At 42.6% G+C, this 27777-nt stretch overlaps 1 protein-coding gene across 1 annotated transcript; it reads right to left on the bottom strand.

Annotated features, from left to right (window-relative positions):
• Nucleotides 1-15309: 15309 nt before the first annotated feature.
• LOC103123678 (olfactory receptor 7A10-like) lies at nucleotides 15310-16257 on the bottom strand. The gene has a single exon (XM_007534338.1). It carries the CDS (start codon nucleotides 16255-16257, stop codon nucleotides 15310-15312), a length of 948 nt encoding a protein of 315 aa, XP_007534400.1.
• Nucleotides 16258-27777: the final 11520 nt, after the last annotated feature.

Below are 27777 nucleotides of genomic sequence, written 5' to 3'. Positions count from 1 at the left end.
ATTTAATGGGTATACTATCTATAATTTTGAAATTTTCTAGTGAAAGGAAAATTGATGACAAAAGATGTTCTTTTTTTTCTAATTTTTTTTTTATCTTGCCTCCAGGAGCTTTGTACCTGCACTACAAATCCTACACCTGGAGGCCATATTTCCCATTTTGTTGCTGTTGTTGTTGTCTTCTTATTGTTATTGTTGCCATTGCTGTTGTTGAATAGGACATAGATAAATTGAGAGAAGAGGGGAAGATAGAGAAGGGGAGAAAAAAACACCTGCAGACCTGCTTCACTGCCTGTGAAGTGACTCCCCTCTGGTCGGGAGCCAGGGGCTGGAAGAGGGATCCTTACAGCAGTCCTTGCCCTTTGATCAATGTGCGATTAACCTGCTGCAATACCACCTGGCCCCTAGATGTCCTGTTTTTTAATCTGTATTTTTACAAATAAATCTAAAATAATTATGTTAACAGACAATACCTCAGAATCCCAAGGAGAATCCCAGGGTGAATCTTCCTCTTCTTTGCCTTTACAGGATGCCATGATACCTAAAAACTGTAGTCACAAACATTTTAATGAGGGAATATATCACTATGAATTTCAAATACATATAGAACAGTAGCACCATTTATAAATATTTCAATAAGATGTAATTGACAAAAAAATATATCACCTAAGGTTGAAACTTTTTTTGGAAAAATATTTATTTTGTTAGCTGGCGTAATTACAAAAATAATTATAATTGTCTTTTAAGTCACCTTTTTACATTTTGGATGGAACGTAATTGAATCAAGTTAATGTGATAAACTAAAAACAAGAAATGCAAATAAAAGGTTATCTCATCTATAGTTTTGAAAATACAAAGAAAAATAGCAGCAAGGGAAAAAAAGAAAGTAGAGCTTGGACTGGGTTTGGTGGACTGCATCCAAGCAAAGGATTCTGGGAAGGTGAAGAGAGGACTAGATGGACACTGAGGGCCTACTTCCTGGTAGCTAAAATGGACCAGAGTCGAGGTGAGAGTATTCTGCAGACACTTATTGTAGGGAGGTAACAAACTGCATCTATGTGTCAACAACTGCACTATAAATCACTAACTCCACTTTATTAATAAGTAGCCTAATTCTACAACAAAGTTTTGGTTACATATCATGAAACATGGAAATGATCCCAGGTCAATAAAAAGCCATCTCTTACTGGTATCATGAAAGATCAGGTATGTAAATATGGTGGAGGTGGGTAAGATGAAAATCCAGTTCATTTTGTTTCATTCCACTGAGGAGTCAGGGTTTACAGTGTGGTTATTGAAAAATGGGTACAGTCCCTCATCTCCCCATGTTAAATGTCTGCAGAACACTCTCAGTCCCAACTTGTGCTTTTGATGACCACCATGCTCCAGAAGCCCCCACATGTGTCTCTGCTACTTCCCTTCCCTTCTTTCCCCAGAGTCTTTTTCTGTGGTGCAATGAATCACACCCAGTCCAAGTTTTTCTGTTTCACACTCTCTCCTTGTTTCTTCAGTTCTAACTATAAGTGAGATCACCAGGTATTAACTGATAATTTATACAACATATCAACTTTTATTGTTCTTTTTTCACTAAGTGAAATTCCTTGGCTATCAAATATATCTTACTCATGCTGAAATTCACATTCTGTTCCATCACTCCTTTATAAAAACTAAAATTTCTCTCCAACTCGTCCATTTATTATATCCCTTCCTCCTTCATCTGTATCTCCAGTTAAATGATCAGTATGATTCAGTGGGATGTTCTCACAAATATTCTCCTAAAATTAATGTCAATAATGAGTAGCATAAATATATTTGAATATGTTCTAAGACAATACCTGAAGTATGTACTAGCAATGCAATTCAGCTTGAAAATAAGAATTTGGAAAACCATAATAATTAAATTGGAAACAAAACAGGCGACCTGCTGATATGTGTATCTTTGTGTCAATCTGTCTTCACTTGACCCTGGATTCTGTAACTGAACTTAGAAGTCATGAATAAATGCTTTCATAGATAGGAGGCAGATCCTGGGACAGGACCCATGACTTCCCACCCAAGACCTAGGCTCAAGTCCTGGCTTCATATGTGAGTGCACTCAGGGTCTCTACAGTGCTGTGTTTTATCTCCACCTATGTGAGACTCTCCCTCTCTCAGATATTCTCACTCTGTCTCCCTAGATGGAAAAAAAAATTAGCTAGGAGTAGTGAAATAGTCCATGCGTACATTCCAGACACTTCATATAAATCAATAATTGAATAAAGTCCCCATCTGCAGAGAAAAAGCTTCAGAATTGCTGGAGCAGGGAAGCAGGTGACACTCTTGCCTCTCTCCCTCTCTATATTGACCTCCCCTCCCAATGTCTCTGTGTCTATCCAATCAATAAGTAGCATCAAAAATAATGCATAAAATCTAGCTTATCTCAAACAATAAATTCAGGAAGGCCAAATATCATTTCTCACTGGATTAAAAGGACACTTAACAAACTTGATTATAAACAACTTTGTCAATGATTACACCAATTATACATTTAAATGTCCTCATGAAAATTAAATTCAAAACAGCTTACTCTACTACAAATTTCTGACCAAATTAGAATGGCATTTAATGGGGCTTGGTAGTGGCACGCCTGGTTGAGTGCACAGGTCTGTTTTCAAGCCCCCAGTCCCACCTGCAGGGGGAAAGCTTTATGAGTGGTGAAGCAAGTCTGCAGGTGTCTGCCTCTTCCTCTCTGTCTCTACCTTCCCTTTGATATCTGGCTGCCTCTATCAAATAAATAAAGATAAAAATTTTGTAAAAGAATCATTACAAATGTCATTTGACAAATATTTTTAGACAGATTATTTAGTGATTATGCACACTAGTCATTTTTCTTTAATCTGCCTATGGCATAAAATATTGTTAAAAGATACTTGGCCTGATGAGAAGCATGTCAAATTGACCATAATTCATTATTTGATAAAGTTTCCTTTTGTAATTGTTGACCTCCACCACTATGGACTGACTTTTTCCTCTGGGAGGTCACCTCTGGGAGAGGAGACAGACACACAGGACAGTGGCACTCTAGCACCCAAACTTGCTCCAGTGCAAGTGGGGCGAGGGCTGAACTCGGGTCACACACACACAGCAAAGCAGGCACACTCCCAGGTGAGTGCTCCTGCTGATTCCACGTCACGAAGCTTGTAATTGGGAGTCCAGCGGTAGCGCAGCAGCTTAAGCGCAGGTGGTGGCTCAAAGCTCAAGGACTGGCCTAAGGATCCTTGTTGGAGACCCCAGCTCCCCACCTGCAGGGGAGTCACTTTGCAGGCGGTAAAGCAGGTCTGCAGGTGTCTATCTTTCTCTCCCCCTCTCTGTCTTCCCCTCCTCCCTTCATTTCTCTCTGTCCTCACAACGATGATAGCAGATACAAAAACAATAACAACTACAACAATAAAACAAGGGCAACAAAAGGGAATAAATAAATTAAATATTAGGAAAGAAGAAGAAAACATGAAGCTTTTATTGGCAGGAAGTATCGTTGAATAACAAGAGTAAGTAATAATATGATTCTCCATGTCCCAACACTTAAACACTCTTTTTCTGCATACACTGTCAATAAGTAAAAAGGTTGGTAACAGTAACCCCTCTACTTAGCTCTGTCTGGCTCCTAAGGCACAATATTCACTTTGTCCTGAAACACCACCTCCCCTCCTTCCTCTCACTTCTCCAGGCAGTGCTACTCCAAGCAGTGCCTAGCTCCACACAAGGCAGTTAGAACCCTCAGTCCCAATGGCAGTTGGTGGGGGAGGGGCGCCAGGGAGCCCTGCTGGAAAGGTGGTTGGGAGGGTGAGGTGCCAAATGCAGAAGCTTTTGGAGTGGTGAAGCAGTGTTGCTCGTGTCTCCCTTTCTCTCTCCCTCTCTACACCATTCCCCACTCAATTTCTGGCTGTCTCTATCAGATAAAGATAATAAAAACATTTTTAAAGTAGAGCATGAACACAAAAAAGTATTTTGATAGGCTTCACAAGATGCTATTTTTGAATTCTTTTAAAGATTTTATATATTTATATAAGATTTTATATATTTATTTATGAGAAAGACAGGAGGAGAGAGAAAGAAAGAACCAGATGTCACTCTGGTACATGTGCTGCCAGGGATTGAACTCATCCAGTCCTTTATCCACTGCACCACTTCCCAGAGCAATATTGTGAAAGTTCTAGTGACAACCATGCTATTATTCAATGAAATGAGACAAATAATATGGATAGTTCTAGTCCAATCTAGGCAACATTTTATGAACTGTCAAAGGAAAGAATGTAATGAAATATATCAGAAGAAGTAAAAAAGATAGTAACAGTCACCCCTCTACTTACCTCTGGCTCCAAAGGCCCAATATTCACTTCGTTCTCAAACACCAACTGTCCTAGCTCCAAACGCCCAATATTCACTTCGTCCTGAAACATCTACTGTCCTCTCCTTCCTCTCACTTCTCCAGGCAGCGCTGGAACTCCAAGCAACACTCTGCTCCACACAACAAGGCAGTTAGAACCCTCAGCCCCAATGGCAGTTGGTGGGGGAGGGGCACCAGGGGGCCCTTCTGGGAAGGTGGTTGGAGGGTGAGGTGCCAAGTGCAGAAGCTTTTGGAGTGGTGAAGCAGTGTTGCTGGTGTCTCCCTTTCTCTCTCCCTCTCTACACCATTCCCCACTCAATTTCTGGCTGTCTCTAGCAAATAAAGGTAATAAAAATATTTAGTGCCAGATTGGGACTTACCACTATTAAAGGCAGCAGCAAGATGGGGCCAGGCAGTGGTGCACCTGGTTGAGGGCACACATTACAGTGCAAAAGGACATGGGTTCAAGCCAGCTGAGTGGGGAAAGCTTCACAAGTGGTGAAGTAGGTCTGTGGGTGTCTGTCTGTCTCTCTCCCTCTCTATCTCCCCTTCCCTTCTCAGTCTCTCTCTGTCTCTATAATAAATAAAAGATTTAAAAGGGAAAAAAAGGGAGGCAGCAGCAAGATTAGGTAGACCAGGGTGATGGAGGATGGATACTTAGTAAACTGATATTTGCTGTGTGAAATTCCTGGATACTGGGCAGCAGGTGGAACCTTGCAATATCTAACAAGGGCTTTCATTTTTAGTGTTTACTTAACAAGAGGGGGCTGGGAGGCAGATATGCCCTACAACACAGTGATGGTGAACTGGGAAGCTCTGGCATGCATATCCTGTGCTCCATCAGTGAAGTCCCTGGCTGTTTCCCTCTTTTCTAACTGTGATGAAGTGCACATAATGTGAAATTCACAATGTACCTTTTCTCATTGTAAAACTTACTGACAGCGATAATACTGTGCAACCACCACCATTTACATCCCCAGTATATTCAGTACACTACAAAGGAACCACATACCCTTCCTTAGTAAGCACTTCCATAACTTAATCAACAGCTGGATCCAATGAGATAGTATCAAACTTTTGCACCAGACTTTCATGCCTGAGGTATTCAGGTTACAGGTTCAGCCTCTGGTATCCACATAAACCAGAACTGAGCATTGCTCTGGTGTGTGTATCTATCTGCCTCTCTCTTCCCCGCTCTTCCTCTCTCCCTTTACCTCACTTTCTCACAAAAATAAAGTAAAGACGTCCAGCATAACTGCTCATTTGGATAGTGCACTGTATTGCCAGGCATAGGACCCAGGCTCCAACCCATCCCCACCACACCGGAGGAAGTGTCAGAGCTATGATATGTAGTATATGTCGGTAGGTTGGTAGGTAGGTAGGTAGGTAGCTTGGTTGGTTGGTAGGTATCTACCTAAAAAAAGTCAGCCTGGAGTAGAGAAAACCCAGTGATGGAAGAAAGGAAAGAAGAGAAAAAATAAATTAATTTAAAAATTAAGCAGCCAATCCCAATAGCAACTACAAACTTGTTGCCATTTATAGAATTGCCTGTTTTGGATGTCTCACATAAATTGAGTCACATAACATGTATTTTTCTGCTTGTGTATGACTTCTTTTAGTTATCAGTTTTTTTCAAGACTCAGTCATGTAGTAGCATATGCCAATACATCATCCTTTTCCATACGAATAAACATAAGGTTCCTCTCCTTTTCTCTCTGTCCTATCTAACAACAATGGCATCAATAATAACTACAATAATAAAAAACAAGAGCAACAAAATGGATAATAAATATATTTTTAAAAGAATATCTTGTGAAAATGTCAGTAGATACATAATAATGTAAATCCAGATTCTGATGCAGGATTAAATATGATGCTTTCTGCACATTTCTCAGAAAACCTACCTACAATCCTTATAGGTAAACAAGGAGAAATACTGGGTAGGGGTAAATAGCATAATGGTTATGCAAACAACTCCATAGTCCCGGATTCAGTCCCCTGCATCACCATAAACTAGAGTTGAGCAGTGCTTTAGTGTTAAAAAGGAAAAGTATTAATGCGCTCGGGCTGCTACTGCCATTGCACTGGGGAGAGGCAGAGGGAGGCCTGCTAGGAGGCTAGGCCAGAGTAGGCCAAAGCATGAGGGCAGGGACCCTGCCAGCCGTTCAGCTGGGCTGCAGGTGCCCCACCGAGGACCCACATGTTGGAGTCTAGCATCAGAGTCACCACTGTTTTCTCTTCCTCTGAAGGGGACTGAGACAAGGAGGCCTCGCTGCTGTGAGAACCTGGACCCAGGAGCTGAGGATGGTCACGGTTGTCGTTGGGGTCAAGGGACACTGCCTGCCAGAACTGGGGCCCTTTCTGTTGGGATGGGGGTGGGGGGAGCCAGGGGACCCTTTCTGCCAGAGGTCACGGTAGCCCTAGGAACTGACTCCACAGCCTCTTCCACATGCCCATATCCTGGAAGTGACCTCCGTATCAGCTTTCCCACACCCCAACCACCACCCCCCCAGGGTCCAGGGGTTGCCCCTTTCTGTCCACCAACTCAGCATCTGAGCTTCCCAGCCTCCTGGGTCTGGGGCTCTAGGCTTCTAATGGGGCAACTGGGGCATCCTGGGCCTCTGCTGGCTGTGCTATGCACTCCTGTTGCTCTGATCCTGGTTCTCCCCACCCCTCACACTGGGAGGAGTTGAAAAAGGAGTGGGAGGTGCTGGAGTTCCAGGCTACCTACCAGCCCTCTTCCCCACCACCCCTTCCCCGCCCCACCCTGGGTCCCTAGATTTGGAGGACTGGCTTAATAAGCTAGGGAATGAGGGGTGCATCAGGGGACTGGGAGTGGCCCCCTGCCAGTTTCTGGGGTCCATGGCGCTCAGTTACTGCCCCCCAAATTGAATGGGCACTGACTGTGCCCCTCAGGAAGTCAGCTTGGATTGGGCCAAACCTCTCTTGCAGCAGCCCACCCACCCCCAACTCCCTGGAGGGGCATGCCCAAGTGAGCGCCTTCCACCCCACATGCATCCCTGTGCCCAGACTGGGTTTGAGGGTTGGGGGCTCAGCCACACAGGGTGGCGACATGGCTGTGAACCTGGGACCCATTGTCACTGGCTGGGAGGCAAGCCCCCCCCCAAATCCAAATACTCAGGACTGACTGACCCAGGGGCATCAGCAAAGCCCTGAGCTTAGGTGCCACTGGGCTGGCCTCTTGCAGTGAGATCTCACTGAGCTGGGGTGGTGTGTGGGGCCCTCCCTAGGCTGAACCCCCTGTCTGTGCCTATGCCTCCTGAAGGCCTGCTGCTAATTTTCAGGTCACTGAGAACAGAACATGCTTAGCTGACGGTGCTGACTAGTTCAGGAGTGATTTCTTTTTTTCCTTTTTTTTTTTTAAAGATTATCGTTATTATTATTTTTATTTTGACATTTTTATTTATTTATTTTAATTTTTTATTTATTAAAAGGAAACATTGGGAGCCAGGAGGTAGTGCAGCGGGTTAAGCTCACGTGGCACAAAGCGCAAGAAGTAAAGGTGTAAGGATCTGGGTTACAGCCCCAGGCAGGGAAGTTGCTTCACAAGTGGTGAAGCAAGTCTGCATGTGTCTGTCTTTCTCTCTCTGTCTTTCGTGTGTCTGTCTCCCTCTCTGTCTCCCCTTCCTCTCCATTTCTCTTTGTCCTATCCAACAACGACTACAATAATAAAATAATAAGGGCAACAAAAGGGAATAAATAAATAAAATATTTAAAATATAAAAAAAAACATTGACTAAACCATAGGATAAGAGGGGTACAATTTCACATAATTCCCACCACCAGAACTCTGTATCCCATCCCCTTCCCTGATAGCTTTCCTATTCTTTAACCCTCTGGGAGTTTGGACCCAAGGTCTTTGTGGGATGCAGAAGTTGAAAGTCGGGCTTCTGTAATTGCTTCCCCACTGAACATGGGCATTGACAGGTCAATCCATACTCCCAGCCTGTCTCTCTTATTCCCTAGTGGGGAAGGGCTCTGGGGAAGCAGAGCTCCAGGACACATTTGGTGGGGCTGTCTGTCCAGGGAAGTCTGGTTGGCATCATACTAGCATCTGGAACCTGGTGGTTGAAAAGAGAGTTAACATACAAAGCCAAACAAATTGGTGACCAATAGTGGACCCTAAAGGCTGGAATTGTGCAGATGAAGAGTTGGGGGGAGGGGATGTCTCCGTTTTGTAGATAGCTAGTAGGCATATTTTAGTTATATTCCAGAGGGCTTGTGGCTATACTAGTGGTGGTTTTTGTTTGTTTTGTTTTTTTGGGTTTTTTTTGCCTGAGCCTGAAATCTGATATGCAGGTGGATCCTAATTATTGTCTGGGGAGAGGATGTCATGGCTGAAAAAAGGACCAGAAAGCTGGATCAGGGAAGAGAGTAGCTCCCTAATATAGGAAAAGAGTATAAATATTGTTGACTATAAACCCCATCGATTTGATGTGATCTGGGGCCCATATTTAGCTTAGGAGCCTATGTGACCTCTGCATCCCTATAGATCAGAGCTCACATTTTGTGGTCATCAGTAGGAACATTCCAAGCTGCCCCAAAGGGTGTGTTAAAAGAGGACATACATGGTTCAAGGAGCCCATCTCGGATTAATCCATCAATGACTGGCTGTAACCCTTGATTCCCTTCTAAGGGAATGGGCTATTGCTTCTGTCTGATAGAACAATGGGGATCCTTTAGGGTAACTATTATTTGGCTCCATTTGAAGCAATCCTCGATTCCCTTCAGCAGCCCACACTTGTAGATCTACTTGTGGTTCTATCTGTGGAGTTAAGAGGTTTAGAACAGTGTAAATTTTATTCTGGCTGATAAGAAGGCCAAGCTGTAGCCCTACCATTAAGTCTCTGCCAAAAAGATTTGTTCCTACTTCTGGTATAAATAAAAAATTAATTTTAGCTTCTCTTTCTTAGTAATAGACAAGAGGTTTCTTGAAGGACACTGGCTAAAAATCCCTCTCCCTTTATCCCAGAAATATTGAGATGGTTTGGGCTGGGACTCAGTCCAGAAGGAATGATAGAAGAGCAGGCCGCACCAGAGTCAAGGTAATAGGGAGTCTTGTGGTTCCCACCTCAAGTTTTACTAAGGGTTCCTGGCAGGACCCAAGGAACGTTTGGAGCCCCTGACACCCTCATCATCATAGAATGTGATGAGAGGGACAGTTTATGCCCTTGTGCCCACTCAGGGCACTGTTTTTTGAAATGACCAACATTTCCACACTTAAAAAACTTATCTTTCCCCCCGAGGGTTAGTACTTATTCTCTTCTTGCCTTCCTGTCTTTTTTTTGGCTCTTGACTCATTCCTAGGCCCTGATTGCTTCTCAGAGGCTAGTGAGGATGGAGGTAAATTAAAGACTGAGTACATAATTTTGGCCTTCTGTTTCTACTTTTCTTCATCTCACCTAACATATACTTTCTGAGCTTCTATTAAGAGTTCGTTTAACAGCTTATCTTTCCAATTTTCTATCTTTTGAAGTTTTTTTTTAATATTCATTTATTCCATTTTTGTTGCCCTTGTTGTTTTATTGTTGTAGTTATTGATGTCATCATTGTTGGATAGGACAGAGAGAAATGGAGAGAGGAGGAGAAGACAGAGAGGGGGAGAGAAAGATAGACACCTGCAGACCTGCTTCACCGCCTGTGAAGCGACTCCCCTGCAGGTGGGGAGCTGGGGGCCCGAACTGGGATCCTTACTCTGGTCCTTGGCGCTTTGCACCACCTGTGCTTAACCCACTGTGCTACCGCCCGACTCCCTCTTTTGAAGTTTTTTTTTTTTTTTAACAGATATCTGGCCAACTATTAGTGACAAAGTGTAATTTTAACATTCCCTGTCCTAAAATATCCTCTGGCTCAGAATATTTTCTCTTTTTTTAGGCTATTTATGAAATCAGCAGGACTCTCATTTTCCCTTTCTTGGACATCAAAGGCTTTGGTGGTATTCTGAGACCTGGGAACTGAGTCCTTAATTCCTTTGATAATCAGGGTGCTGTGTAGGTCAGTCATGTGTTTCCGACCTTCCTCGTTATTCTTATCCCAATGGGGGGTCTTGGTTTGGGAATTTTTGGTCAATGGAAGGAACTCCCACCCCTGCAGAATGTTCCTTCTCCCATGCTGCCATGGCTGCTCTCCTGATCATCTGCCTTTCGTCTCCCATGAGAAGAATAGAGAGTATGGACATCAGCTCTGACCAGGTATAAATCTGAGGTCTTAAAAATTAAACTCCTTGTTCGGCTACCCCTTGAGGGTCTTCAATAAATGGTCGGAGGTCATGTTTAAATCCCTTAACTTCAGAACTAGTTAGGGGAGTGTTAACAAAGACAATCCCCCCCCCCGAAACTTCTCTCAGTGGAAACAATCTATTCTCCCCTGGTCAATTTGTAAAGGGGAAATTATAAAGGACCTTTAAGCACTGTGTCAATTCTTTTTTTTAAAATTTTTTTATATTTATTTATTTTCCTTTTTGTTGCCCTTGTTGTTTTTTATTATTGTTGTTGTTATTGATGGATAGGACAGAGAGAAATGGAGAGAAGAGAGGAAGACAGAGAGGGGAAGAGAAACATAGACACTTGCAGACCTGCTTCACTGTCTGTGAAGTGACTCCCCTGCAGGTGGGGAGCCAGGGGACCAGGATCCTTAGTCAGTCCTTGCTCTTAGCGCCACCAGCGTTTAACCCACTGTGCTACCGCCTGACTCCCATGTCAATTATTTTTTTATTATTTCTTTATTGGGGAATTAATGTTTTACATTCAACAGTAAATACAATAGTTTGTACATGCATAACATTTCCCAGTTTCCCATATAATAATACAACCCCCACTAGGTCCTCTGTCATCCTTTTGGATCTGTATTCTTTTTATAGTCAGCTAGTTATATGATCTCTAGCTTGATCTGGGTTAGGTCTAAGGAATAAGAATTCTTCTTGGCGGGGGGGGGGACCTCATCAGGAAGAAGAGGCAGAGGCAAGTCTTCCTGGAGAAGTGCTGGGGAGGGAACTTGAGATGGGGCTGGTTGCTGTGGGTTATATGGTGGTGGGATATTCTGGAGACAGTCCCATGGTGGTGTTAGAAATTTTGGCTCTTTTTTTTTTTAGGGGCAGGACCTTTACAGGGTAAAGAATAGTTAGTTTTTTTCCCAGTAGCGTGCATATTCAATCTCTTTTTGTAGGGCTGAAGATTTTTCTTTAACATATTGAATGAGGAGCTGGAAAATCCAGTCCTCTTGTGCCCCAAACTTCGGCCAATAAACTGAGGGTCTCAGAATTGGCTCTTGTGGCCACACGATGGTACAATACTTGATCATAATATTTTTCTTATTTATTTATTTATTCTCTTTTTGTTGCCCTTGTTTTATTGTTGTAGTTATTACTGTTGTCTGTCTTTATTTTTGGATAGGACAGAGAGAAATGGAGAGAGGAGGGGAAGACAGAGAGGGGGAGAGAAAGACAGACACCTGCAGACCTGCTTCACCGCCTGTGAAGCGACTCCCCTACAGGTGGGGAGCTGGGGCTCAAACTGGGATCCTTCCGCCGGTTTTCGCACTTAACCTGCTGCCCGATTCCCTCAGTCTTTTTCTTTTTATCTGGTTGTTTCTTTTTCTTTTTCTTTTTTTAATTTTTTTTTATTTTCCCTTTTGTTGCCCTTGTTGTTTTTGATTGTTGTTGTAGTTATTATTGTTGTTGTTATTGATGTCATCATTGTTGGATAGGACAGAGAGAAATGGAGAGAAGAGGGGAAGACAGAGAGGGGGAGAGAAACAGAGACACCTGCAGACCTGCTTCACTGCCTGTGAAGTGACTCCCCTGCAGGTGGGGAGCCGGGGTTCGAACCGGAATCCTTTTGCCAGTCCTTGTGCTTCACACCAAGTGCACTTAATCCACTGGGATACTGCCTGACTTCCGATTGTTTCTATTTCTTTCCAATTCATTAACATGCATCCTACGGGACTTTCAGCTTGTATAAGCTCTAATTTGAAAGGTTCTATATCCATATATTTTTCTCTAGAAGGACTTAATTTACTGTAATGATTTCCCATTTCAGCTTCCTGACTTTTCTATTGTGTATGGCCTTGCCCAATTATGGGCCTATTCTATCACTCACAAGCTTCTTGCTTTGTTCTTCACTGGGGTTCCTCTCAGATCCAAGGTTTTGGACTCAGCACTCACTTCAAGTCTCATACACACATCAGACAGCCTCTGAAATGTTCCTGACCACCGAGGGTTTCAGTTGCCCCTGCAAGTTACTCACCCCGTCTGTGCACAGGTTACCTGGTGTCTGTGGGTGTGCTTACCTGGGCATGTTCTTCACATTGCTGATGACCCTCTTGCCAGATCTGACAACTCATGAACTTACAGTGGCTCCCCCAATCCTTTGAGGTTGCTATAAGAGGCAGTGGGGTGCTTCCTCGCCAGAAGAGATGGAACCCCGATCACCAGAGTGCCTCAAAAAGGGAATCTCGGACGAGCCCCCAATTGTGGGAAACAGTGGGAAAATTCACTGTTTACACCTTAAAACAAGGACTGAGAGTCATAAGCAAGGCTAAAGTTTTACACACACACACACACACACACATGTATGTATGTATGTATGTATATATGTATGTATATATAGGTGTAAGCCAGCAAGCACACCAAGAGCAATCTTCAGAGCCTTTTATACATTACTAGGACATGAGAACCACCTGTCCTTTTCCCATTTGGTGAGAGGGAATTGGCTCACAATCTCATCATGTTCAGGAAAAGGGGATGGGAATGGATATGAGGAGTTGGCTGGGGGTCTAAGTTTATAATTTGGCTATAATGGGAAAGGAAGAGTGAGGAGGGGGCCAGGAAATCTAAGCTAATGTTGAAGAAAAACAAAGCATGGTTGTAGTCACACAGACTTGTAAGGGTCAGGTGTCTGTAGTCAGACTGGATTGATAAACATCAGTGAAAAGGCTACAACCAACTAGGCTGCTTCTCACAATAAGACAGAGAGAAATGGAGAAAAGAGGGGAAGACAGAGAGGTGGAGAGAAAGATAGACACCTGCAGACCAGCTTCATCGCTTGTGAAGCAAACTCCCTGCTAGTGGGGAGTGGGGATCATTGAGAGAGTTCTGTGCTTGGTACTATTTATGTGTGCTTAGCCAGGTGTGCCACCATCTATCCCCCTTTCTTTATTTTTCTATTCCTTATTTGATTTGTTGATGCTCTAATTCTTGTTTCTATTATTCTACTAGCTTTGGGCTCAGTACTTTTTATTTTATCACTCCAGAAGGTTTCATATTACCTTGTTAATTTGATGTCTTTTTTAGGGGGGTGGGGAGGTGTAATTGTTTACTGTTAGAAATATCTTCCTCGGGAGTCGGGCTGCAGTGCAGCAGATTAAGCACAGGTGGCACAAAGCACAAGGACTGGCGTAAGGATCCCAGTTCGAGCCCTAGCTCCCCACCTGCAGGGGAGTTGCTTCACAAGTGGTGAAGCAGGTCTGCAGGTGTCTTTCTCTCCCCATTTCTGTCTTCCCCCTCCTCTCTCCATTTCTATCTGTCCTATCCAACAACAATGACAACAATAATAACTACAAAAATAAAACAAAAGGGAATAAATAAAAATTAAAAAAGAAATATCTTCCTCTATCTCTCAATTTATCACACTCCCTATCCAATAAATATATGACAATCAAAAAATAATGAAGGGATAAAGAGGGGGTGAGGAGATAGTATAGTGCTTATGCAAAAAGATTTTCATACCTGAGGCACCAAAAGTCTCAGGTTCAATCTCTGGTACCATCATAAGCCAGAACTTAGCAGTAAAATGGTAGAGAGAGAGAGAAGAAGGGGAGGTAGTAGCACACCAGATTAAGCGCACATAGTGCAAAGAGCTTCTTCTTTTAGCGTTTGCCCTTCTTCCGTAGCCAGTCAACAGCGTCAGGTTGAGCCTGATGTAAAGTTTCGAGACCTCCTTTGAATTTGGAGAGGTGGCAGTCGTTGACTATGTGAGTCATAGTCTGTCTGGAGCTGCAGGGGCAGTTCGGGTCGTCTCTGGCTCCCCAGCGATGGAACATAGCAGCGCACCGGCCATGGCCTGTTCGATAGCGATTGAGGAGGGCCCGATCATAACGTGCTAGGTCAAAGCCGGGTTGACGCTTGCAGGGGTCTGTGATGAGGTGTTTGATGCAAAGAGCAAGGACAGGCACAAGGATCCAGTTCCAGCCTCTGGCTCCCCACCTGCAGGGGGTCGCTTCACAATTGGCGAAGCAGGTCTTCAGGTGTCTGTCTTTCTCCCACTGTTTTCCCCTCTCTGTTCTATCCAGCAACAACAATAACAACAGCAGCAACAATAATAACAGTATAGTAATAATAATAACAACAACAATGGGAAAAAAACAAATGTTGACAAAGCACAAATAGATTAAAATAAAACTGATCACAGAAGTTATTTCATTTAAAAAAAAAAGAAAAGAAAGGAAGGAAGGAAGAGAAAGAAAGATGAAAAATGACAGGAGAAAAGAAGAAAGGGCAACAGAAAAAAAGAGCCTTCTGGAAATGAGGAGTTGAATGAGGGAAGAGGAACAAAGATGACTCCCAACAGCTGAAGTGGTCACACCTGTGTGTTTTTTCTCCCTCTCTGACCTCCAGAGAACCAAGTCTCTCAAGGATAACAGAGTCAAAAGAATCACTTATTAATGAGACTCCTGGGAGAAAAAGAAATCATGATATTTTCATGACTCCATTGATCACTGTGGCTCAATTTGCAGTATTTGTCCTTGCTCAGCTCTGGTTTATGGTGCTGGGGACTGAACCTGGGGCCTCAGAGCCTCAGGCAGGAGGGTCTTATGCAGAACCATGATGCTGTCTCCCCAACTCAGATGAGACATTCTCCTCTGACAGTAGAACTAAGACATTGCAATATGAGAATCAAGTCATTCGACTGCTTATTGTAGACATTCATTCAACCATCAAACCATTTTATGCTTTGCTTTCTAAAGACTATTTCTAGAGCCCCCTTGATGTCTTTGTTCCTGAGGCTGTAGATGAAAGGGTTCAGCATGGGGGTGACCACAGTGTACAGCACCGAGGCAACTGCACTTGAGTGGGAGCTGAGGGTTCCAGAAGAGCTCAGGTAGACTCCAAAGGCTGAACAATAAAATAAAAAGACAACTGAGAGGTGAGAAGCACAGGTGGAAAAGGCTTTGTACTTCCCCTGTGCTGAGGCAATTTTCAATATGGAGGAGACGATCTTAGAGTAAGAGTAAAGGATCCCAGATAAAGAACCAAAACCCAGCAGTGCAGATACAATGTATGTCACCAAGTCATTGAGAGAAATGTCAGAGCAGGACTGCTGGACTATCTGTTTGAGTTCACAGAAGAAGTGAGGGATTGTCACCTTTGCACAGAAGGACAACTGCAATACCATTAAGGTCTGTAGCAAAGAGTATAGTACACTCACAGTACAGCACAGCAGAACCAGCAGCCCACAGAGCCGGGGGTTCATGATGACCGTGTAACGCAGGGGGTGACAGATGGCCACATAGCGGTCATAGGCCATCACGGTCAGCAGGAAGTTGTCCGTCACAACAAAGAACAGGAAAAAGTACACCTGTGTGATGCAGCCCGCATAGGTGATGGCTTGGTTCTGTGTCCAAATGTTGCGCAGCATCTTGGGGATGGTGGTGGAGGTGAAGCAGATGTCCATCAAGGACAGGTTGGAGAGGAAGAAATACATGGGGGTGTGGAGGTGGGAGTCTGAGCTGACGGCCAGGATGAGGAGCAGGTTCCCCCACACAGTAAGCAGGTACATGGAGAGGAAGAGCCCAAAGAGGAGGGGCTGCAGCTCTGGGTCCTCTGACAAACCCAGGAGGAGGAATTCTAGGACTCCTGTAGTATTCCTTTGATTCATGTGCTTCTATGGCACTAGAAAGAAACAGGATGCCAACATTTAAAAAATATTTTTTAGGGAGTCGGGCGGTAGCGCAGCGGGTTAAGCTCAGGTGGCGCTAAGCACAAGGACCAGAGGAAGGATCCCGGTTTGAGCCCCCGGCTCCCCACCTGCAGGCAGGTCCCTTCACAGGCGGTGAAGCGGGTCTGCAGGTGTCTGTCTTTCTCTCCCCCTCTCTGTCTTCCCCTCCTCTCTCCATTTCTCTCTGTCCTACCCAACAACAATGACATCAGTAATAACTACAACAATCAAAAAAAAAAAAAAAAAAACAAGGGCAACAAAAAGAATAAATAAATAAATAAATACTTTTAAAAAAATATTTTTAAATATTTATTTTCCCTTTTGTTGCCCTTGTTGAAGCATGCCAAATAAAAAAATGTGTATTTAGGGGCCAGGTGGTGGCACACATAGTTAAACACACTCATTGAAGTGAGCGAGGATCTGAGTTCATGACTCTAGTTCCCACCTGCAGAGTAGAAGCTTCATGCATGAAGCAGGGCTGCAGGCATCTCTCTGTCTCTCTCCCTCTCTCCTCTCCATTTCCCTCTGTTCCTATCAAATAAATTAAAAAGTAAAGGAATGATTAAAATATATTAATTTACTTATGATTGGATAGAGACAGAAAGAAACTGATAGGGGAGGGGGGAAATGGAGAGGTAGAGAGGCACCTGCAAACCTACTTGAGTGCTCGTGAAACTTTCCCCCTGCAGGTGGGGACGAGGAGCTTGAACCTGTGTTTCTGAGCACTGTAATGCATGTGGTTAAAATCTTAGATTTTGAGCCCCCACACCTATGGACATCTAAAGGGGCCCAGACTATTAAATGGGGAAAGCAGAGTCTCTTCAACAAATGGTGTTGGAAACAATGGGATGAAACATGCAGAAGAATGAAACTGGATCACTGTATTTCACCCAATACAAAAGCAAATTCCAAGTGGATCAAGGACTTGGATGTTAGACCACAAACTATCAGATACTTAGAAGAAAATATTGGCAGACAACAATAACAGCAAAAAAAAAAAAAAAAAGAAAAGAAAAAAGAAAAAGAAAATATTGGCAGAACTCTTTTCCGCATAAATTTTAAATTTTAAAGACATCTTCAATGAAACGAATCCAATTACAAAGAAGACTAAGGCAAGTACAAACCTATGGGACTACATCAAATTAAAAAGATTCTTCACAGCAAAAGAAACGCAAACCAAGAGACCCCTCATAGAATGGGAGAAGATCTTTACATGCCATACATCAGACAAGAGTTTAATAACCAACATATATAAAGAGCTTGCCAGACTCAACAACAAGACAACAAATAACCCCATCCAAAAATGGGGGGAGGACATGGACAGAATATTCACCACAGAAGAGATCCAAAGGGCTGAGAAACACATGAAAAAATGCTCCAAGTCTCTGATTGTCAGAGAAATGCAAATAAAGACAACAACGAGATACCACTTCACTCCTGTGAGAATGTCACACATCAGAAAAGGTAGCAAATCAGCAGCAAATGCTGGAGAGGGTGTGGGGTCAAAGGAACCCTCCTGCACTGCTGGTGGGAATGTCAATTGGTCCAACCTCTGTGGAGAACAGTCTGGAGAACTCTCAGAAGGCTAGGAATGGACCTACCCTATGACCCTGCAATTCCTCTCCTGGGGATATCTCCTTACCTTATTGCCCATCCGTGTGCTTAACACGCTGCACTACCGCCTGACTCCCAATTGGGGATATATCCTAAGGAACCCAACACATCCATCCAAAAATATCTGTGTACACATATGTTCTTATCAGCACAATTTGTAATAGCCAAAACCTGGAAGCAACCCAGGAGTCCAACAACAGATGAGTGGCTGAGCAAGCTGTGGTATATATACACAATGGAATACTAACTACTCAGCTATAAAAAATGGTGACTTCACAATTTTCATTCAGCCCATCTTGGATGGACCTTGAAAAGTTCATGTTAAGTGAAATAAGTCAGAAACAGAAGGATGAATATGGGATGATCTCACCTTCTGGCAGAAGTTGAAAAACAAGATCAGAAGAGAAAACACAAGTAGAACCTGAACTGGAATTGGCGTATTGCACCAGTATAAAAGACTCTGGGGTGGGTGGGGGTGGGGGGGAGAATACAGGTCCAAAAAGGATGGCAGAGGACTTAGTGGGGGTTGTATTGTTAAATGGGAAACTGGGGAATGTTATGCATGTACAAACTATTGTACTTACTGTTGAATGTAAAACATTAATTCCCCAATAAAAAAAAAAGACAAAAAATCTTAGATTGTAATAGGGATGCCACATAGTTTAATTTCTGCAGCTTATGTTTTGCAGCTAAGAAACTGTCAGCATCATGTGTGTGTATCTATTCTTCTTGGACATCTTGCTTCATCAAAAATGATAATAATCATGATAAAAACTTACCCCAGGGAGTTGGGCTGTAGTGTAGTGGGTTAAGCGCAAGTGGCACAAAGCGCAAGGACCGGCTTAAGTATCCCAGTTCAAACCCTGGCTCCTCACCTGCAGGCAGTGAAACAGGTCTGCAAGTGTCTATCTTTCTCCCCACTCCGTCTTGCCCCTCTCCTCTCTCCATTTCTCTCTGTCCTATCCAACAACAATGACAGCAATAACAACAACAATGATAAACAACAAGGGCGGCAAAAGGGAAAATAAATAAATATTAAAAAATTAAAAAATAAATAAAGTTTTTAAAAAAGAGCAGGAATGACCATAGGAAAAATTAGCATATATATTTGTATATATACATATATATTTTTTGTATATTTGTACATATAGATATATTATAGAAATAGTAGTCAACCCATATCTGTAACTTTGAGATTACCACTGCAGTTTCCATTGAAGCGAATGGGGGACACAGAACTCTGGTAGTGGGAACAGTGTGGAATTATATCCCTGTTATCACTTTGTAGATCAATATTAAATTACTAATTTAAAAAAAAACATACCAGAGGGAAAAAAAAAACCACCTAAGTTTCTATGCTTTTGACCTGCAAATCCAGAATGGCTGAGTCCTCAGACTCACCTGTTTGGGGGCTACCAAGAGTAAGTTCTCAGCAGAGATGTTCTAAGTACTCTGGTGTGGTTGAAGATGAAGAATGAGGCTCTGATCTTCAACAAGACATGAGGGGCAGGGTGAGGTACTTGTCCCCAAATCAGACTGAGGAATTCTAAGTCAACCACCATGCACTGTCCTTTTGGAGAGGGAACAAACTAAGACTCTCACAGAGGAGATATTTACAGAACACTCTGTGGGCTCATTAGTTACATTTTTCCCTAAGGTCATTATGGCTTCTCAGTAATTAATTCCCCCAAGGGATGAAAATGTTGGAGGAAGAAAGGATTTTCTTTGCTTTTTCTTTGTTCTTTTGAAGTATTTGTTTACAAACCAGATGAACTCAGTTTCCACACATTCTTTTTTAGAAAACCTTTTTTGTCTTCCTATATATATATTTTTTGCCTCCAGGGTTAATGTTGCGACTTGGTACCTGCACCACAAATCCACTGCTCTTGGAGGCTTTTTCCTCTCCTTTTGTTGCCCTTGTTGTGGTGGCTATTATTGTTGTTGTTAGATAGGATAGAAAGAACTTGAGAGAGGAGGGGAAGACAGAGAGGGAGAGAGAAAGACAGACACTTGCAGACCTGCTTCACCACTTGTGAAGCGATCCTCCTGCAGGTGGGGAGCCTGGGCTCCAACCTGGATCCTTATTCCCTGCTTTGTGTTTCACACCATGTGTGCTTAACCTGCTGCGCTACCGCCTGACCCCATCTTCCTATTTTCTAAATATCATTTAAAAGTTATTCATTAATCTATTTTCTTTTTAAAATTTTTTAAATATTTATTTTCCCTTTTATTGCCCTTGTTTTTTATTGTTGTTGTAGTTATTATTGTTGTTGTTATTGATGTCGTCACTGTTGGATAGGACAGAGAGAAATGGAGAGAGGAGGGGAAGGCAGAGAGGGGGAGAGAAAGACAGACACCTGCAGACCTGCTTCACTGCCTGTGAAGCGACTCCCCTGCAGGTGGGGAGCCGGGGGCTCAAACCGGGATCCTTCCGTCGGTCCTTGCGCTTTGCGCCACAGACGCTTAACCCGCTGCGCTACCTTTCATGAATCTATTGGGTAGAGACAGAGAGAGTTGAGGGGAGGAAGAGATGGAGAAGGAGAAAAAGAAACACCTACAAGCCCTGCGTCACTGCTGGTGAAGCTACACCACAGCAGGTGGGAGCCGGAGGCTTGAACCTGCATCCTTGTAGATGGCACCATGTGCACTCAATTGTGTGCACTGCCATCTAACCCTCTGCACATTTTTTTCTGTTTTAGCTTTATTTTAAAATTTATTTATAAAATGGAAATAATGGCAAAACCACAGGATAAGAGGGGTACATTTCCACACAATTCCCACCACCAGAGCTCCATATCCAATCTTCCCAGTGTACCACAACATGGACATCCAAGGAATTCTCATGAGTATATGTCTGTGCTTTCTCCTATCTAAGTACTAATCAAAGTACACACAAAAAGCCGCTGGAAACTGTACCTGGAGGCTGGTAAAATAGCTCAACCAATAGAGTGCATACTATATCTTCCCTGGGGACCCTGGTCTGTCCTTCTGGCATTATATAAGAGTACCATGTCAATTTTGCTTAGTACTTCAAAGAACCAATATTTGGCTTCATTGATCTTTTGTATGGTTCTTATTTTCCATGTTGTTTATTTCCACCCTAATTTTAGTGATTTCAGTCCTTCTGGTTGCTTTAGTGTTCCTTTGTTCCACTTTCTCTAAGTCTTTAAGATGTATAGTTAGGTCGTTTCCTTGAGCTTTTTCTAGTTCTTGTGCTTGTATAGCTATGAGTTTCCCTCTAAGTACCTCTTTAGCTGTGTCCCAGATATTTTGATAGCTTGTTTTCATTTTCATTTGATTCTAGGAACAACTGAATTTCTTGCTTGTCAGCCAAAGTAAGGACTACAAAAGCTGGATAAGGGCAAGAGACTGGAATACTTTAATGATGGCTCTGCTGGTTACTGTCAGGCCACCCCATCACCTGGGGTCCTAATCAAGGAATCCTGGGAGTAACACATAGACATAATGGTCCTAGACCTCTAACAGCTCTGGATTATGGTGGTGTAGAGGATTGAACCTTGGACCTCAGAGCCTCAGGTAGAGAGTCACTTTGCACAATAATATAAGACCTCTAACAGACTCCTCCCTCTACTGTCACTGGTCCTTTCATCAGGAACAACATAATGGACCCCTTAGGACCTTGTCATCAATGTGGATCAATAATGGTAGGGACTGCCCCATTCTTGGCCAACATACTCTACTACTCAAGGAAGATGGGTCTGGCAATGAGTGGAACCTAGAATGTTCCCAGTTATTACAGAATGTGAGCTTAGACTTACAGGGATGCCGAGGTTACACAGGCTCCTGTGCTGAATATGGGCCCCACATCAAATCGATGGGGTTTAGAGTTAACAGTGTGTATATATATATATATATATATACTTTTCCCATATTTGATAGCTACTCTCTGCCCTGTCCCAGCTTTCTAGTCCTTTTTCCAACTCTGACACCATCTCCCCAGACAACGCCTTTAGGCCACCTGAAAGTTAGCTGTTGGGCTCAGGCAAATTAGTAAAGTCATGGGCCCCATGGAATATACCTAAAATAGACCTACTAGCTTTTTTCAAAATGGGAGACCCCAAATCTCATTTGCTATATTCTTACCTTTAGATTCCTGATTATTAAACAATTTGTTCTGCTTTATTTCTTAATGCTTTTTCAGCCACCAAGTTGCAGATGCTGTCATGATGCCAACCTGATTTCCCTTGACCAAGGACCTCACCATCTCCAGAGCCCTGCCCGACTAGGGAAAGACAGAGACAGGTTGGGAGTGTGGATCGACCTGCCAATGCCCATGTACAGTAAAGAAGCAATTACAGAAGCCAGACCTTCCATCTTCTGCATACCATAACGATCCTGGGTCCATACTCCCAGAGGGATAAAGAACAGGAAAACTGCCAATGGAGGGGGTGGGATATGGAACTCTGGTGATGGGATTGTGTGGATTGTACCCCTCTTACCCTATGATCTCATTGATCATTATGACATCAATAAAAAACAAAAAGAAAGTTTTCTGCTGCTGGCAGCCAGTGCATATTGAGAAACATAGAATAAAGCTTAATATAGTAAAAAAAAAAAAAAAAATCTGATCATGAGATGGTACAGTTCATGACACACCGGACTCTCCAGTACAAAATCTGGACTATGATTCCTGATATCATGAATGCTAGAATGATGCTCTTCTTGCTTTTTATTTCTCTCTGAAATCAGTGCACACACCATTAAAATATAATAAAATGTGGGGCTGGGCAATGTGATTCTTAGTAAAATATACATTTATGAGAAAGGAACTGTTTTAAGCCCCTGGTCTTCACTTGCAAGGTGGAGGCTTCCCAAGTGGTGAAGCAGTGCTCTATATGAGAAAGAATAGAGTAAGTGAGGCAGAAAATAGAATTATCAAGATCAAGGATGAATTAGAGAAAACTAAGAAGCAAGATATCTCAAAAAGAGATTAAGAGATACTGAAAACAACAACAGAGACACATGGGATGACTTCAAAAGAAGTAATATACACATTATAGGCTTGCCAGAGGAAGAAGGGGAGCAGGTGGTAGTGCACCTGGTTAAACACACACATTATAATATTCAAGACCCAGGTTCGGGAGTCGGGCTGTAGCACAGCGGGTTAAGTGCAGTTGGCGCAAAGCACAAGGACCGGCATAAGGATCCCAGTTCGAACCCCGGCTCCCCACCTGCAGGGGAGTCGCTTCACAGGCGGTGAAGCAGGTCTGCAGGTGTCTATCTTTCCCTCCCTCTCTCTGTCTTCCCCTCCTCTCTCCATTTCTCTCTGTCCTATCCAACAACGACAACAACAATAATAACTACAACAATAAAACAACAAGGGCAACAAAAGGGAATAAATAAATATAAAAAAAAGAAAAAAAAGTGTATATTTAAAAAAAAAAAAGACCCAGGTTCAAGCCCCTGGTCCCCACTTGCAGGGGGAAAGCTTCAGAAGTGGTAAAGCAAGGCTGCAGGTGTCACTCTGTATCTCTCCTTCTCTATCTACCCTTCTCTCTCAGTTTCTATCTCTATCCAATAATAAATAAATAAATAAATAAATAAACAAATAAATTTTTTTAAAGAGAGGGAGGGGAAGAAAGCATTCTACAGGACATAATAACTGAGAACTTCCCTACATTACGCAACATAAAAGATTAAAGATGCTCAGAGGGTCCTAAACAGAATTAACCCAGATTTAAAGACACCAAGACATCATATATAGAATGAAAAGGAATAAGGATAAATAAAGGATCCTGAAGGCTACAAGAGAAAAACAAAAGTGTCACCTACAGAGGAAAACCCATAAGATTAGCAGATTTCTCCACACAAACACTATAGGCCAGAAGGGAATGGGAAGATATCTATCGAATGCTCAGTACTGTTTTTTGATACTACTGTTTTCTGCTAGACTGTCATTCAAACTAGATGAAGGCATCAAAACCTTCTCAGACAAGCAACAGTTGAAGGAATCAACTATGACCAAGCCTGCCCTGCAATTCTGAAAGGTCTCCTATAAATAATCATATCACCATAAACATGCCTTCTATCAGAACACTCTAAAAATCTAGGATACTTGCATTAAAATATCTTCAATCTGTGATCTGGGAGGTGGTGCAGTGATAAAACTTTGGATTCTCAAGCATGAGGTCCTGAGTTCGATCTCCAGCAGCACATGTGCCAGAGTGATATCTGGTTCTTTCTCTCTCTTCCTATCTTTCTCATTAGTAAATAAATAAAATCTTTTAAAAATATCTTCAATCTATAAAATCAATTAATGGCCTGAATTCACCTATTAAAAGGCACAGAGTAGGAAGATGGATCGGAAAACACAACTCAGCCATTTGTTGTCTGCAGGAATCACACCTAACTCAACAAGACAAACACAGACTCAAAATGAAAGGATGGAAAACTATCATACAAGCCAATGGACCACAAAAAAAGGGCAGGAGCAGCTATTCTCATATATGATGTGACAGACCTTAAAATAAATAAAATTTAAACATATAGTGATGAACATTACTTAATGCTCAGAGGATCAGTCAATCAAGAGGACATAATGATTATTAGCATCCATACACCCAACGAGAGGCCATCTAAATACATCAAACATCTAATTTAAGGGCACAGCAATATATTAACAGCAACACATTAATAGTAGGGGACTTCAACACCCCACTCTCTCAACTTGACAGATCATCCAGGCAGAAAATCAAAAAGAAAAGAAATGAGGTAGCTTGGAGTAGGGCACCAAAGTAAAAACCCTGGGTTGAGGGTGAGGGTGGAGGTTCAGCTTCATGGGGTGGGTGGGATGGGACAAAGTCTTTTGGTGGTGGGAATAGTGTTTATGTACACTCCTATCAATTGTAGTAATATAAATCACTATTTAATTAATATGAGAGGGGAAACATTGATTGAATGTCCCAAACTTTTTAAGTCACAGACTGAGTCTTTTAAATACATAGGCTGAGTCTTTGATATGTTGACTCTCTTAAAAGATTAGACCAGGGAGAACAAAAGCCACTGGTGGCACAGCTATACACAAATAATGTCAAAGGACATAAATTATAGTGACGTTGTGTATGATACAGAAAATCCTAACAAAGGGATATTTCAAAGTTAATCCAATTGCCAAATAATGTGATTATAGCAATAACTATCTATTGTCTTCTTAAACCCCAAGACAGCAGGAACCTCCTGCTTCCTCTATAGAGCCTATATTTCCCTCAGTCCTGGAACCTCTAGGGTGGGGGTCACTTTCCTACATGCTTCTCTCAATTTATACCAAATGATATTGTATCTGCCAATTCCAACCTAATCAATGCAATGAGTACCACCTCGGTATACTTCACTTCAGACTGTGTCCAAAGACGTCAGGCATGGAATGTCAACCCTTCAGCCTCATTACTCGGGTGAGACCCTTCCTTTTATAGGATTCTCTAATTCCATTCCAGGAGGTTCACTTCCTTACAAAGTCCCAAAATCTAGATACAGACCAGGTCCCATAAGACAGAGCATATGTTCACATGTATCCATAAATTAGGGCAAAATATATACCTGAGAGCAAAAATACACATTAGTCTGTAGTGAGTCAGTATAAAGTTCATAATTAAATAGTGTCCACTTAGACTTAGATACCCTCCTCACCTACTTCCTATTACAGTTCTCTCACTCACTCCAAAGCTAACCTCATCAAAGCAAGGACTACAAAAGCTGAATAAGGGCAAGAGACTGGCATACTTTCTATATATTTTTTTTAAACTTTCTTTTTTTAATATTTATTTCCTTTTGTTGCCCTTGTTGTTTTGACTGGCATACTTTAACAATGATGACTCTTTAGTCACTATCAGCCCACCCCATCAGCTGGGGCCCTATTTGTAGAGTCCTGAGATTTCCAATCAGACATGATGGGCCTAGACCTTGAATAAATCCCTCTCCATTGTTACCAGTCATTCCTACCAGGAACAATGCAATAGACCTCTTTGTGGGCCCCCATAGGACCTTGCCCTCAGCTTGGATCAACAATGGTAAAAAATGTTCGGTCCTCTGAAGGAAGGCTGGACAATATACTCTATGCTACACCTGAGGAAGATGGGTCCTGATATTGGGGCAGCTTAGAATGTTCCTACTTATGACCAGAGAATGTGAGCTCAGATGTACAGGGATGCAGAGGTCACATAGGCTGCTAAGCTGAATATGGGCCCCAGATCAGATCAAATCGATGGGGTTTATAGTCAACAATATTTATACACCTTTCCCATATTTGGGAGCTACTCTCTTCCCTGATACAGATTTCTGGTCCTTTGTCCAGCCACAATATCACCTCCCCACACAATAATTAGGATCCACCTGCATATCAGATTTCAGGCTCAGGCAAAAACAAACAAACAAAAAAAACCAATAGCGGGAGTCGGGTGGTAGAGCAGCGGGTTAAGTGCATGTGGCACAAAGTACAAGGACCAGTGTAAGGATTCTGGTTCGAGCCCCTGGCTCCCCATCTGCAGGGGAGTTGCTTCACAGGTGGTGAAGCAGGTCTGCAGGTGTCTCTCTTTCTCTCCCTCTCACTATCTTTCCCTCCTCTCTCCATTTCTCTCTGTCCTAACCGACGACATCAATAAGAACAACAATAATTACAACAATAAAACAAGAAGGGCAACAAGGGCAATAAAAAAATAATAATGAAAAAGGGGCCAGGTGGTGGCGCACATGGTTGAGTGCACATGTTGCAGTGCTCAAGGACCCAGGTTTGAGGCCCCAGTCCCCACTTGCAGCGGGAAAGCTTAGCGAGTGGTGAAGCAGGATTGAAGGTGTCTTTCTGTCTCTTTCCCTCTCTGTCTCCCTCTTCCTCTCGATTTTATCCAGTAAATAAATATAATTTTAAAACTTAAAAAAAAAAAAAACACTAGTATAGCCATAGGCTCTTTGGAATATAACTAAAATATGCCTACTAGCTATCTACAAAACGGAGACACCCCCCCCCCAACTCTTCATCTGCACTATTCCAGCCTTTAGGTCCATGATTGGTCAACAATTTGTTTGGCTTTGTATGTTAACTCTCTCTTCAACCACCAGGTTCCAGATGCTAACATGATGCCAACCAGACTTCCTTGGACAGACAACCCCACCAATGTGTCCTGGAGCTCTGCTTCCCCAGACCCCTTCCCCACTAGGGAAAGAGAGAGACAGGCTGGGAGTATGAATTGACCTGTCAACGCACATGTTCATCAGGGAAGCAATTACAGAAGCCAGACCTTCAACTTTCTTCATCCCACAATAACCTTGGGTCCATACTCTCTCCAGAGGGTTAAAGAATAGGAAAGCTATCAGGGAAGGTGATGGGATACAGAGTTCTGGTGGTGGGAATTGGGTGGAGTTGTACCCCTCTTATCCTATGGTTTAGTCAATGTTTCCTTTTTATAAATAAAAAATTAAATTAAAAAAGAGAGAAAAAAAGAAATGAGGGAGCTAAATGAGGAGATAGATAAACTAGAACTATTAAACATTTTTAGTCATTCACCCCAAGAAAATGGAATACACATTCCACTCAAGTCCACATGGGTCATTCTCAAAGATAGACCATATGTTGGGCCACAAAGACAGTGTCAACAAATTCAAGACCATTGAAATCATCCCAAGCATTTTCTTGGACCGCAGTGGAATTAAATTAACACTTAACAATAAGCACAAAATTAGTAAAAGTCTCAAAATATGGAAACTCAACAGTAGACTACTTAACTACTGAGTCAAAAGAGGAAATTACGGAGTTGGGTGGTATAGCGCAATGAGTTAAGCGCAGGTGGTACAAAGCGCAAGGTCCGGTGTAAGGATCCTGGTTCAAGACCCCAG

The sequence above is a fragment of the Erinaceus europaeus genome, chromosome 23 (assembly GCF_950295315.1).
Source record: "Erinaceus europaeus chromosome 23, mEriEur2.1, whole genome shotgun sequence".
In the NCBI taxonomy this organism is placed as follows: Eukaryota; Metazoa; Chordata; class Mammalia; order Eulipotyphla; family Erinaceidae; genus Erinaceus; species Erinaceus europaeus.
The sequence above is the reverse complement of the archived record's forward strand: the minus strand, read 5'-3'. Positions and strand labels throughout refer to the sequence as shown.